A 15,726-nucleotide genomic window follows, 5' to 3' on the forward strand; every position below is an offset into this window, starting at 1 on the left:
CATGTTGAAGAGATGAAAAGGAAAAATGACATATATGACAAATAAATTTAACAAATTACATTTAAATGAGGAATTAACATTTAAGAACTAAATAAATGTGATAGTTATCCATCAAAATCCATCCATTTTGTTCACTCGAATACAGCCAAAGGGCTGCATTTGCCTACACTTTGGTCTGCAGTAACAGTGCATCCACCACGTAACTCGATGACTAGGTTATACAAGCTGTATATGGTAGAGATAAAAATTAAGTTAAATAATGATGCATTTAAAAAATTTTTTTTTTTTTTTAAATCAATTTGATCACTTGGACCAGAGGAGAGAAATCTTTTCAGGCTGTTGCTCCTAAGCTTTGGAAAGATCTTCCTCTCTCTTTGCGCTTGATGGATCTACTGACTCCTTTAAGAAACATCTTAAGACGTTTCTATTTGTTCAGGCTTTTCCTTGATTTTCTGGAACTCATGTTGTGTTATCAGTTGTATCTTGACCTTTAAAGTTTATACTTTATTGAATATTGTTTTGATTGTTTAAGCGCTTTGTGACCCTGGTCTGGAAAAGCGCTATATAAATAAAAATGACTTACTTACAAAATAAAAGAAACGTTATTCATGAAGTAAGGTAATAATAAGCTTCTATTTTTGCTCTACTTCCTCTCCCTTCGTTCTCAGCTGAATGTATACGTTTTTGTCATCGACAGAAAAAGAAATCTTGCATCTGTTGTAAACTGGTCTTAAAAGTTTGTTGTTGAAGCTCAGCAAATCAAATGACACTTGTTTCTGGCGCCCCCTGGTGTTCGTTTCCCGTTTATTCTGCCTTAAAAGATTATTTCAGTAGAGCCATTGAAATGAATGCTGCCGTAAAAGCAGTTTTGTGGTCACATTTAACTAGTAACGACTGATCAACCATCACAGAAAACATAAAAAAAGGTTACAATGTTTCACAAACTTAAAGCAGTACTACGTAACATTTGAAGTAGATCAGGAGAGATCGATGAACCCCAACAAAATCTATGCTGTGATCGATGCTTGAAGTGATTTAAAAGAATTCACTCCAGATTAAACCGATATAAAGCACAGCTACAGTCCGACACGATGCCAAGCATGACTTCTACCCTGAAACCCTTTAAAAAGGTCTTAAAAGGTCAGGCCTACGTTTAGAAACTCACGAACCGAAGCTCGACACAGAGGCCAGAGCTCAGACTAATGTTCTGGTCGGGCACAAAGAGAAAATGAAAAAGTAAGAGAATGGGCTCGTTTTCCAGTGAAAAGGGTCTGAAAGATCAATGCATTTCAATTGAAACCCCCTGCAGGTGGACCTGCACCAAAGCCGTGGCCCAGAGAGGGAGGGAAAGGTAGCGATGGAGAAGGTGGGGTGGGCAGGACGGGGGGGGGGGGGGGGGGCAGCGAGTATTGGTGGGAAATGGGGCGTGAAGCGCACCATCATGTAGCAGAGAGCACCTCCTTTTGCAGCCATATTGTTGTGCTAAACGTGGCCCATAGAGCGAAAGCTGCTGCATGAACTTGACGCGAGTACATTTCTATCTTCTCGCGCATTAGTTGCCTCATTGGTTTTCAATCCACAGAGCGAACCGACGGAGGGGGGGGGACGGGGGGAGGAGGTTTATTAGAGGCAAACATATTTGAGATGCGACGATTTGGGAAAAAAAACCCCCCCACATAAATCACTGCTTTAAGTCTGTGGGGGGAAAAAGGCGAGACCCGTTTAGAAGGCGTTTGGTTAATATTAAAGATGGAATTAAGATGGAGACGACGGTCGAAGGTTAAATACGCCCGAAGGACGTCAAGAGATAAACGTTGACCTTCTTCCTTAAAACTACACAACTCACTTCCTGCCCCTAGTCCGTCCACGCTCGCAGCTAGTCGCCCACGAGCAACACGTTTTTATTTCCTCTTAAGTGAGAAGGGGGTGTGGGGGGGGGTGTGTGTGCACGACGATACGCTCCTTTACTTCTGGTCAACGCGAGCAGTGGCCCCGATCAAAGAACAAAGTGGGCCAGGGGAAGCTCGCTGACAGAAGCTATAATTAAGACTGAGCTGATGTTTTAATGACTCCCGACGAGTGTCAGGACGCCTCGGGGCGAGAGACGCGACCGCCGGGGTGTGAAGTGATGGCAGCGGCGACAGGTAAGCGGGAGATTGTGCCGGCGGCTGACAATCCACAAAGAGTTATAATTAAGTCTAATTGAAAATCACAACAGGGAGTGCGACTCCCGATGGTTTTCACGTCGTCGTTACCTGAACCCCAGGAGAGGGAAAAAAAAAATACGCCGGCAGAAGTTTTGAGCGAAGGGGGCAGGATGGACCCGGGCTATCAGGAAGTGTAATCGCAGAGTAATCTGAACTCTGCTGAATGTTATCTACAAGAGGACACAAGATCGACCATTTGGACATTTCCCTAATCTGACCTTGTTGATCAGAGGGGGGCATTGTGCCACAGGTGAGGGGGGGAGACCCGGGTCAAAGCCTTTAGCCTTCGGGGCTGAAACTCAAGACGCAGCTGATAAAAGATGGGATACTTGAGATGAGGAAACTTGTTTTAATGAAGTCGTGCATGGATAAAAAAAGAGGCCTAAAGACTGTTTTTCGGTCGCATCAAATTAGTGACAAGAGTATTTTAAATTCAACTAGTAATCGAGCACAGTTAAAATAGATTATTTCTCTATGATTTCATCCTAATCTGTAGAGATGCCAATTGTTAAGTTGAAAAAATAAACATGTTACACAATAAATGAAGATTTAATTGCATCATGTTACAGTGCGTGAGTAAAGCTTTGAAGCAGGGCTTTAAATCCGAAAATCCTTTAACAGTCGAAGCACCGAACAAATCATGGATTAACCAAACTGTTTGCACCATGTTCTGATTGTGATCTTGTTGTTTTCACTGTTGAGGGATGGATCTACCTCAACTCTCGCTGTGTTTCGCCTTCAAATTCTCTTCCATCAACATCAGTTTTACTCCGAGTCTCTCGTCTCATCTTAAACAGATGCATCGTAATAAGTTAAAAAATCATTATGATTCAAGATCTTCTTTGACTTTGAGCCAAAGTAGTGCATGTTTACACAGGTACCAGTAGTTACAGTATATTATATTTTAGTTATATTCACTGGTATTGGAGAAAAAGAGTGTCTCTAGGGCCCAGTCATTGATATGAAAGTAATACAAAATACAAGCAATAATAATAAGGTTATCATTTTAATGACCTCCTTGAAGAAGGTACCACTGTAACAAACAATAAGTGTAATTAATATCGTCTACAGTGGACGCTCCACAGGCTCTGACCAGAAGGAACACCAGAGTAGTTTCACTGTAGTAAGCATTGATTTCACATTTAAAGCAAATTTCAATCCTTGTTTATTGAGATCCTTAAGAGAGGAAATTACCATTTTATTTGATCCTAGTTACTTTTTGTTCCAATAGTTGTCTATTGTAGGGAGCTTGATTTCTCCACCACAGCAGCACAATATTCTCTTGTTTTACCCGCACACGTTTATTGACCAAATATATATATATATATATATAATTAAAGAATCATCACAGTACGAGTGTGAACACACTCACACGTTTTTCAAACTTGGGTGGTGACGATGTGTCAAACACACACTGCATCTCAAACGAAAGCGCTTCTATTGCCATGCAAACCGGGCGTGAGTTCAAGGTCGCCAAATTGATGGAGTTTTAGCCGAGCGGCCGCTAGCAAAACATGTTGATGAAGCGATGAAATGTATAAACGCGACAGGATGTTGGACTGAATCTCTTCGATCGAGCCAACAGACTATAATTGTGTTATTATGATCACAGGGATTCCATTTTTTTTTTCTCCACGCTAAACCCGTTGCACCATAAATATTTCATTGTCGTTAATTGAATTCAATACGGGAATAAATGGCCCGACGGAGAACAATACTGTCATCATATATCGCTATGCCATTGAGCCGCCGGCTCCCGTTCTTTTCATAACCTTGTAAACAGGCCGACCACTAAAGGGGCACTGGAGGGGTGGGAAAAGGGCCAGAGAGATAGAGGTCTGAGTTACAGTGGCCCTGCCCCTGCACCTCCACTCCTGCAGCGCGGGACCCCCTCGCCTCCGCGTGACACCCGGTCCATTGGAGGCTCATCCGTCTGGTGCGCGCTCTTTGTACTTTACTGTTACTGGTGACATTTTGGTGTCACGGTGTCACGGTGAAATGGCTCCCCTCCCACGTCGCAGCCCGCGGCGGCGCAACCAGCGGGACAATGAGGACCCCGATGAGTTGGGGCTGGAACTCAGGAGGCCCCAGCGGGGCGCGGTGCCCTAACCCTCCCCGCCCCCCCGCCCCCCTTCCCTGGCTCCCATGAAATCGGGAATTAGCCGAAGCGTTGCTGACGACAAGTCAGTGTCTGTGTGTCCCGAGCTCTTCCCAGGGCCCGGCCAGGACCCTGGGTGAGGCGAGAGACAGACTCCAACACAGTGGCCATGAGATGCGAGTGTTGGGGTGGGGGGCGGGGGGGTCACCAAGGTCAACCTGCGTGTACCGCTTTGACCTCCAACGACTGCAGGAAAATTGAACTCCATGGGAGAGAAGGTTGTGTTTGTCTCCGATGGTACTGGGGTGGGTCAACAGAGGGGACAGAGGGTTTGCTGTCGGGCCAGTTTCATGTTGATTCACAGAGGATGATGGACATCTGTGGGACTGAGAGGGACAAGAATCCCTGGAAATGGCCACAGGATCCCAGTACATCTGTTAGATTTGACTTATTCATATCAAAGTGTATTCATTACTCGACTTGTCACTAGATTTGATTCCAGAAAACCTAAAACAATCTCAACCAAGCTTCACAATTTGGTCAATTTTCAGGCTTTTGAACAGAGGGAGGCTCATTCGCCCTGAACTTCCTGTTGTCTTACATGTTTATGGTTTAAAATCCTGACCAAAACCGAACTTGTTCGTATTGGAATTAGAGAAAGTCCAATTATTATTATTCAAAGTATCATTAAATCACTGCAGTTCTCTCGCCACAGTTCGTCGCCATGTATTCTTCGGTCGGCTTGGTTTTTCACTTCCCTTCTCTAGTGCCATTCTTGATGTGTCGTTTGGGTCTTTCCTCACCACGTGTCCTTTCAATTTCCAACTTCTTCAGAAGATAAAAGTTTCCATACACTCTTATTTAAATTTGAAGAACAATTACTCACTTTAAAGAGTCATTAAAGACGGTAAATTATTTCTTTATCTGCACCTCCATCATACAGTAACTGACTACCCAGGTATGTTAAGGTCTCGGTGTGAGGCAGATTTTCACCATTAACTCGAATTTGGGATATTCAAGGTCACGACTTCAGTTTTCTTTTGGCCGATCTCCATTCTATTGTTTGACCAAAGACCAAAGTCCATCCATTTGGGACATAAATAAACCATAATCTGACGAGGAGACGAAGGAGAACTGGAGATGTATCCAGACCACGTGGTAATCAGAGCCTCTTGAACTCTGTATACCAGTGTTTCAAACTTAAACAAGGGGCCAAAATATTTTAACAATGAACTGTGAGTCAAAGGTCAAACAAAATATACATTTCCCAAAGCGTGTAAAATTAAAAGACAACAGCGTGAGAGTCGTACTTCCAGTTAAAGAGATCTTGATTTATCTGAATTATTCACCCTTTTGTCATCCTTTCCCAATCAAATGTATTTACTCTGATATACATTTTACTGTCATTAGAAGTCACAAAGAACATTAGTCAGTTTGACACGTGTGCTCTATACGGTAATATCTAGTGATGTGCTGATGAAGCTTCATGAAGCAGTGTCATCATATTTTGGAGCTCAGTAGGTGATGCTTTAGGCTTTAATATAATGTAAAGCTTCATGAAAAATAAGTGCTCAAATCCAAAGATTATACAGCAAAGACTGCCATCTGGTGGAGTCTGAAAATGAAGATAATGCTTCGTGAAGCTTCATCAGTACATCAACTGAGAAAAATCTCAAAATTTAGGAAAATGATGTCACAACACGATCTGGAGCTTATAATCCATGTGTTTGTATCTTCTCGTTTAGACTATTGTAACAGTTTATTTTGGTGTCTAAACAAGACGGATCTGTCTCACCTGCAGTTCATACAAAACTCTGCAGTGAAAATTCTGAGCCGCTCCAGTAGAAGAACTTACATCAGTGATCTGATCCAGACTTACATCCCAGCTCGGGCTCTGAGGTCTGTGGATCAGAATCTACGGATGGTTCCTGAACACGCTTCAGGACCAGAGGAGAGAAATCCTTCCAGAACTGTTGCTCCTAAGCTTTGGAACGATCTCTGTGTTTGATGATCTACTGACTCCTTCAAGCAACATCTTAAGACATTCTTATTTGTGACAGCCGCTTTACAAATAACCTTTACTTACTTACAATATTACATTAAAACTCTTCTTAACTGTAGAAGCTTTAATACTTTGAACTTTGCCAGCCTGTTTATGTAACTATCTTTTTTATCCTGGTGATTCTTCATGACTTTAAAGGGCAATTAATGTGAAAACTCACATACTGAATTACAACTTTGGGGAGAGAAAGACTTCAACATTTGAAATATGTGACTCATCATGACCATGTTTTGAACTTATTACTTTATAAAATTCTCCCCCGTCTGAAATCTGGGCGCAAGAAGTGTTACGAGAGTGGAGTCCATTATGATGTAATATGGCTTCACTCCTCCTCCATCCAGCTGTAATCACGCAACGCTTTGTTTATACAACGAGTGCCTTGCAGGTGGAGACTTCTGGGATAATGACACGCGGTGACAAACACCGATGTTTGACCAGTCACAGCAGAGTGGGTGTGGTTATCGCGAACAAGATTTCATCTCCAGAAAAACAAGTGTTTTCAGTGGGCGGAGCTTACGATCATTTTCTAATGGACCTCTTTTGTATCATCAGTGTCCGTTTGTACAAAACTCTCTTTTCATTGAAATATTTACAACATCCATTCAAGACTTAAATCCAAACATCGGTTTAACTTTCCGAGAGACTAACTATCAGAGAACAATCAAATAAACACTGAGCAGCAGCGATAACTTCCTGTTCTCAACAGCTCCACTCATTCACCTCAAGACGGCTGCTCTTGTGCAGCGTTACCAGCTGCACTTGACACTTCCTCTGCAAATTAGTTTAAGGAGGAAACGGCGGAGACGACAGGGTGATGAAACACCCGTCGACTAGATCATCTGAACAGCGTTTCATTGTATCCTCAATGTTTCCACCACCGGACTGAAGCCTGGTTCTGGTCCGCGAGGCATTTGTTAAACGGGATGCAAAGAAAGAGAAAAATCATTTTAACCATTTCTTTTGTATTGATCATCAACGTCTGAAAGTTGTTGCATTTTCAGAGAAAAACACCAGATTTCCTCTTAGGTAACATTAGCCTGTGACTCTTGACATGTCAGGGTGTTTGTTTTAGTCAAGTTAACTAGAAATACAAGCTGGTAAACTAGCAAATATGAGTAAAAAAGTCTGTATATGGGACCATCTTGTTAAAGAGAAGCTCCTGCTTATTCATCATTAGAATGAAATATAGATTTTTTTTTCCCCTGCACTTTTTTGGTACTGCAAGTCATGCGTTTCTATTTTTGTAGTTTTTATCTAAAAGTCTGTCCATTAAACATAACGCCTACACAAGCGGTCCTTGATGCAAACAAGACGTGAAATTTTTCTCTTTAATTGTGGATTTATTTGCAGCAAACGTGTCTTACCTTGGGATCCTCCAGGATGCCGGACTCGTAGCTGCGCAGGAAGAGACCGGGGATTAGATTCGCCTCACAAATGACATCGAAATGAAACAAGAAGCAACGAGAGACGTCTCACCTGATGTGCATGAGGTTGGCGTCCATGCTCCACGGCGCGCGAGGAGTCACGGACACAGGGATGCCGTGTTTCTGTGGATAATAATGACTTGTTACCGTTATGTCAGGTCGTCGTCTAACATTGATCGAACAGAATCGCTTCTGCCTCCAGTTCTTAACTATACAGTTTAAAAAAAAGGAAAAAAATCAACCCACGGTTATCATACAGAGAAGAAAACATAACTAGATTCAGCCGTGCTGGTTTGTTGACGGTGTAAATTGCATTTAATTAGACAAAAGCTGAAAACAATTAGATGTTACTTTTAGTTTAAAAAGCTGGTATTTGTTGTAGAGAAGCTGTAAAAGGTTAAAATTGCATTAAAGACAACAAAAAGAATAGTCAAGAATAAATCAGATTATTTTATTGCCAGTGTTGTTAACTCGATAAATAAGATTTTGTTTGTGGAGTCTGTATATCTGTGTATGAGAATAAAAGAATGAAATAAGACACAAAACAAGTGATAGAACCAAGAACCGAGGCAGCCGTTTCAGAATAAATCCAGTTCAGCTTGTATTAAAATGATAACGTTTATTCCAGCGTTGCGATTATAAATCAATTATAAAGGTCAAATATGACATTTTCATGCAGCACTTTCAATAACATAACTGGTGTAAAATGCATGATATTTAACTGTTTAGGGAACTATACTGGATGAGACAGTATTTTTCATTTCATGAGTAAATTCTTGTGCATGTAAAATAAAATACAATAAAGCAAATCCAACTAAAACAAAACCGTCTCCTGCTAATAGAACAATACGTTGTTTGACTGCAGTTTTAGGTTTAAAAATAAACCGTATGATCAAATAAAATGACAAAACATCTTCATCAATGAGTCATTTTGAGCCACAGGTACCTTAGCATACTCCATGAGGTCAGATCTCCCTCGGAAGCGGTTGTAGAACGCGGGGATCCTCCAAGGAGCGATGATCTGAACCAACAGAAACATTTGTTAGTTACCATTTCATTTTTTTTTCTTTCGATTATCTCAAATATTTCTGAGAAAAAATTCAAAGAGTAGAAAAACATACCTTTACATCGGGATAAAGAGCGTAGCAGGTCAGCTCAAACCGCACCTGGTCATTACCCTGGAAGTATGTAAAGATAAATCATTGTCAGTCCTTTATTTTTCATTATAACATAATATATATTTTTTAAATTAATACACAGTTAAGGTTGGTTCACATTGTCTTTATGCCATAATACTACATAATAGTAAAATAATTTTGTTTGATCACAAGATTTCATAATTATTATGATCAATTACTCGTGAAAACTAGATACCATGAAACATTAACAACAACTACAGGCATTGAACATTAATATTTTTGTGTATGTTAAGTTGTCATATCAAATTGAATAAGGCGACGTATAACGTCAGTGTGGCACATGCGTCGATAATGTGGTAAATGTCTCCCCCTTGCGACTGTATTACAGTATTGCAGTTTTGGGCAATTCATTTTAGAATTAATGGCGGCTGGCCCATAGAGGGCGCTGGAGTACTACCGATTAATTTAATTTAAAATGTTCATTAAATTTTATCCTTTTTTTAGATTGAAAATAAACATCAACATCGATCATTTTGTATGTTTTTAAAGGTCTTCACACTGACACAACTGTACAAGTTTAAAAATATATATATTATTTGTCATTTGCAGTGTATTCGTGTGTGAAAATATAACAACAGAGAACAGGTTGTTAATAGTCTTCCTTTTAGTCTTAAAATAATTAAGTTTATTCTGTATGATTTATGTTTTAGAATAATTGAAATGTTTTCATGTGTATCTAAACAAGGAGCATAATAAACATTTATTATCCTTCATTAACTTTTCAGTGTTGATTTCCACATGTAATTATTATTGTCTACTTTTAATATAAGACTATTTTCTACTGATTCTTTCAATGGTATAGTCAGGAAAATGTACTGGAAAAGAGCGCCACCTAGAATATCTTTCACCAGCCGCCACTGCTTATAACATACATATGTATATAAATAGGTTAAACCAATTTGTCAGTTGGCACCTCCAAGTGCAGGAAATAAATATTGAAGTACATGATGTTACGCATCATATATGTGCAAACACTCACCTTTCCAGTGGCGCCGTGAGACACGTACTGAGCTCCTTCCTTGCGCACGATCTCCACCAGCTTCCTGCTGATGCACGGGCGAGCGATGGACGTGCCGAGGAGATACCGGTCTTCGTAGACGGCGTTGGCTTGGACGGACGGCCAGATGAAGTCCTCCACGAACTCCTGACGCAGGTCTTCGATGTAGACCTACGAACCCAGATGGAGGGAAGTCGTTTTACAGATGAAGACATTTTTGAGGATTATGTTGAAATAAACGCGTCTATTTCTAGGGATTAAATCAAGAAGACTTTCACTGAAGGAAAAAAACCTTTTAACCACATCACTGGAATCACTGGACACATTTTCTCAGAAGGGCAGAAAATAATTTTGATTTTAATCTGAACTAAATGCTACACTTCATTGTGCTGAGAGAAAGGTTGAGAAATTAAAAACAAACCTTTCATTTGCATTCAAAACTTTATTGAAACAACAAAGTACATGAAAACAATGTGGAGGGTTGTTATAAGAATTTAAGTGATCAAAATGTTTGTCCCTCACAAGTCGGTGCCTCATGACTGATAAAACTTGTGCATCATGACTGATAAAACTTGTGCATCATTACTGATAAAACTTGTGCATCATGACTGATAAAACTTGTGCATCATGACTGATAAAACTTGTGCATCATTACTGATAAAACTTGTATATCATGACTGATAAAACTTGTGCATCATGACTGATAAAACTTGTGCCTCATGACTGATAAAACTTGTGCATCATGACTGATAAAACTTGTGCCTCATGACTGATAAAACTTGTGCATCATGACTGATAAAACTTGTGCATCATGACTGATAAAACTTGTGCATCATGACTGATAAAACTTGTGCATCATTACTGATAAAACTTGTGCATCATGACTGATAAAACTTGTGCATCATGACTGATAAAACTTGTGCATCATTACTGATAAAACTTGTATATCATGACTGATAAAACTTGTGCATCATGACTGATAAAACTTGTGCATCATGACTGATAAAACTTGTGCATCTTTACTGATAAAACTTGTGCATCATGACTGATAAAACTTGTGCATCTTTACTGATAAAACGTGTGCATCATGACTGATACAACTTGTGCTGATAAAACTTGTGCATCATGACTGATAAAACTTGTGCATCTTTACTGATAAAACTTGTGCATCTTTACTGATAAAACGTGTGCATCATGACTGATAAAACTTGTGCATCATTACTGATAAAACTTGTGCATCCTGACTGATAAAACTTGTGCATCATTACTGATAAAACTTGTGCATCATGACTGATAAAACTTGTGCATCATGACTGATAAAACTTGTGCATCTTTACTGATAAAACGTGTGCATCATGACTGATAAAACTTGTGCATCTTTACTGATAAAACTTGTGCATCATGACTGATAAAACTTGTGCATCTTTACTGATAAAACGTGTGCATCATGACTGATACAACTTGTGCTGATAAAACTTGTGCATCATGACTGATAAAACTTGTGCATCTTTACTGATAAAACTTGTGCATCTTTACTGATAAAACGTGTGCATCATGACTGATAAAACTTGTGCCTCATGACTGATAAAACTTGTGCATCATGACTGATAAAACTTGTGCATCATGACTGATAAAACTTGTGCCTCATGACTGATAAAACTTGTGCATCATGACTGATAAAACTTGTGCATCATGACTGATAAAACTTGTGCATCATGACTGATAAAACTTGTGCCTCATGACTGATAAAACTTGTGCCTCATGACTGATAAAACTTGTGCCTCATGACTGATAAAACTTGTGCATCATGACTGATAAAACTTGTGCATCATGACTGATAAAACTTGTGCATCATTACTGATAAAACTTGTGCATCATGACTGATAAAACTTGTGCATCATGACTGATAAAACTTGTGCATCATTACTGATAAAACTTGTGCATCATGACTGATAAAACTTGTGCATCTTTACTGATAAAACTTGTGCATCATGACTGATAAAACGTGTGCATCATGACTGATACAACTTGTGCATCATGACTGATAAAACGTGTGCATCATGACTGATACAACTTGTGCTGATAAAACTTGTGCATCATTACTGATACAATTTGTGCATCTTTACTGATAAAACTTGTGCATCATTACTGATCAAACTTGTGCATCATGACTGATAAAACTTGTGCATCATGACTGATAAAACTTGTGCATCTTTACTGATAAAACTTGTGCATCTTTACTGATAAAACGTGTGCATCATGACTGATAAAACTTGTGCCTCATGACTGATAAAACTTGTGCATCATGACTGATAAAACTTGTGCATCATGACTGATAAAACTTGTGCATCATGACTGATAAAACTTGTGCATCATGACTGATAAAACTTGTGCATCATGACTGATACAACTTGTGCATCATGACTGATACAACTTGTGCATCATGACTGATAAAACTTGTGCATCATGACTGATACAACTTGTGCATCATGACTGATACAACTTGTGCATCATGACTGATAAAACTTGTGCATCATGACTGATACAACTTGTGCATCATGACTGATACAACTTGTGCATCATGACTGATAAAACGTGTGCCTCATGACTGATAAAACTTGTGCATCATGACTGATAAAACTTTTGCATCATGACTGATAAAACTTGTGCATCATGACTGATAAAACTTGTGCTGATAAAACTTGTGCATCATGACTGATAAAACTTGTGCATCATGACTGATAAAACTTGTGCATCATGACTGATAAAACTTGTGCATCATGACTGATAAAACTTTACAGTAAAACATTACTGATACAACTTGTGCTGATAAAACTTGTGCATCATGACTGATAAAACTTGTGCATCTTTACTGATAAAACTTGTGCATCTTTACTGATAAAACGTGTGCATCATGACTGATTAAACTTGTGCCTCATGACTGATAAAACTTGTGCATCATTACTGATAAAACTTGTGCATCATGACTGATAAAACTTGTGCATCTTTACTGATAAAACGTGTGCATCATGACTGATACAACTTGTGCTGATAAAACTTGTGCATCATGACTGATAAAACTTGTGCATCTTTACTGATAAAACTTGTGCATCTTTACTGATAAAACGTGTGCATCATGACTGATAAAACTTGTGCCTCATGACTGATAAAACTTGTGCATCATGACTGATAAAACTTGTGCATCATGACTGATAAAACTTGTGCCTCATGACTGATAAAACTTGTGCATCATGACTGATAAAACTTGTGCATCATGACTGATAAAACTTGTGCATCATGACTGATAAAACTTGTGCATCATGACTGATACAACTTGTGCTGATAAAACTTGTGCATCATTACTGATACAATTTGTGCTGATAAAACTTGTGCATCATGACTGATAAAACTTGTGCATCTTTACTGATAAAACTTGTGCATCTTTACTGATAAAACGTGTGCATCATGACTGATAAAACTTGTGCCTCATGACTGATAAAACTTGTGCATCATGACTGATAAAACTTGTGCATCATGACTGATAAAACTTGTGCATCATGACTGATACAACTTGTGCATCATGACTGATAAAACTTGTGCATCATGACTGATACAACTTGTGCATCATGACTGATACAACTTGTGCATCATGACTGATACAACTTGTGCATCATGACTGATACAACTTGTGCATCATGACTGATAAAACTTGTGCCTCATGACTGATAAAACTTGTGCATCATGACTGATACAACTTGTGCATCATGACTGATACAACTTGTGCATCATGACTGATACAACTTGTGCATCATGACTGATACAACTTGTGCATCATGACTGATACAACTTGTGCATCATGACTGATAAAACTTGTGCATCATGACTGATAAAACTTGTGCCTCATGACTGATAAAACTTGTGCATCATGACTGATAAAACTTTTGCATCATGACTGATAAAACTTGTGCATCATGACTGATAAAACTTGTGCATCATGACTGATAAAACTTGTGCATCATGACTGATACAACTTGTGCTGATAAAACTTGTGCATCATGACTGATAAAACTTGTGCATCATGACTGATAAAACTTGTGCATCATGACTGATAAAACTTGTGCATCATGACTGATAAAACTTGTGCATCATGACTGATAAAACTTGTGCATCATGACTGATACAACTTGTGCCTCATGACTGATAAAACTTGTGCATCATGACTGATACAACTTGTGCATCATGACTGATAAAACTTGTGCATCATGACTGATACAACTTGTGCATCATGACTGATAAAACTTGTGCATCATGACTGATAAAACTTGTGCATCATGACTGATACAACTTGTGCATCATGACTGATAAAACTTGTGCATCATGACTGATAAAACGTGTGCCTCATGACTGATAAAACTTGTGCATCATGACTGATAAAACTTGTGCATCATGACTGATAAAACTTGTGCATCATTACTGATAAAACTTGTGCATCATGACTGATACAACTTGTGCATCATTACTGATCAAACTTGTGCATCATGACTGATAAAACTTGTGCATCATTACTGATAAAACTTGTGCATCATTACTGATCAAACTTGTGCATCATGACTGATAAAACTTGTGCATCATTACTGATACAACTTGTGCATCATGACTGATAAAACTTGTGCATCATGACTGATAAAACGTGTGCCTCATGACTGATAAAACTTGTGCATCATGACTGATAAAACTTGTGCATCATGACTGATAAAACTTGTGCATCTTTACTGATAAAACTTGTGCATCATTACTGATAAAACTTGTGCATCATGACTGATACAACTTGTGCATCATTACTGATACAACTTGTGCATCATGACTGATAAAACTTGTGCATCATTACTGATAAAACTTGTGCATCATGACTGATAAAACTTGCGCATCATGACTGATACAACTTGTGCATCATGACTGATAAAACTTGTGCTGATAAAACTTGTGCATCATGACTGATAAAACTTGTGCATCATGACTGATAAAACTTGTGCATCATGACTGATAAAACTTGTGCATCATGACTGATACAACTTGTGCATCATTACTGATAAAACTTGTGCATCATGACTGATAAAACTTGTGCATCATGACTGATACAACTTGTGCATCATTACTGATAAAACTTGTGCATCATGACTGATACAACTTGTGCATCATGACTGATACAACTTGTGCATCTTTACTGATAAAACTTGTGCATCATGACTGATAAAACTTGTGCATCATGACTGATACAACTTGTGCATCTTTACTGATAAAACCACATACCATGACGTTTAATCAACAAACTGTAGATGGTTCTTGTCTTATTCCTGCCAACCGAAGGTCAACCCCCACCAGTGTGTGAAAAAACTGTACTCGCACCAAATATTTTTTATTATTTTAGATTTCATTTGTTGCCTTTGTAACAGACTTCGTCTGTATTAGGATTTTATGATTCATTTCCATTTTAACAGAGTTATTTTATGGTTCATTTGTGCTCAGATCAGGTGCAAGGAAATGGTTCCTACTTTAGATTTTCAAGATGAGAAAAATGAATGAAATTTGGGTTGTTGTTTGTTCTTGATTCTAACTTTGATATCAGAACTGATGCCATCAAGTACCATTGAAGGTTTTAGTGTATCTTAAATTGATCTATGACTCCAATACTAAATTAGTATTTGTTAGTGTGTACAAAACATTCAATGAAGTATATTC

At 38.7% G+C, this 15,726-nt stretch overlaps 1 protein-coding gene across 1 annotated transcript in view; it reads right to left on the reverse strand.

Annotated features, from left to right (window-relative positions):
- Positions 1 to 15,726, reverse strand: part of ass1 (argininosuccinate synthase 1) — a 45,050-nt gene that overhangs the window by 24,289 nt on the left and 5,035 nt on the right. The window contains exons 4-8 of the mRNA XM_087792438.1: positions 9,970 to 10,158; positions 8,913 to 8,969; positions 8,738 to 8,812; positions 7,844 to 7,914; positions 7,732 to 7,762 (exon numbers count right to left, since the gene is read on the reverse strand). Coding sequence (XP_087648564.1) covers positions 7,732 to 7,762; positions 7,844 to 7,914; positions 8,738 to 8,812; positions 8,913 to 8,969; positions 9,970 to 10,158 — 423 coding nt within the window. The remainder of the gene's footprint in view (positions 1 to 7,731; positions 7,763 to 7,843; positions 7,915 to 8,737; positions 8,813 to 8,912; positions 8,970 to 9,969; positions 10,159 to 15,726) is intronic.

Source organism: Callionymus lyra, chromosome 5 (genome assembly GCF_982586985.1).
Source record: "Callionymus lyra chromosome 5, fCalLyr1.hap1.1, whole genome shotgun sequence".
In the NCBI taxonomy this organism is placed as follows: Eukaryota; Metazoa; Chordata; class Actinopteri; order Syngnathiformes; family Callionymidae; genus Callionymus; species Callionymus lyra.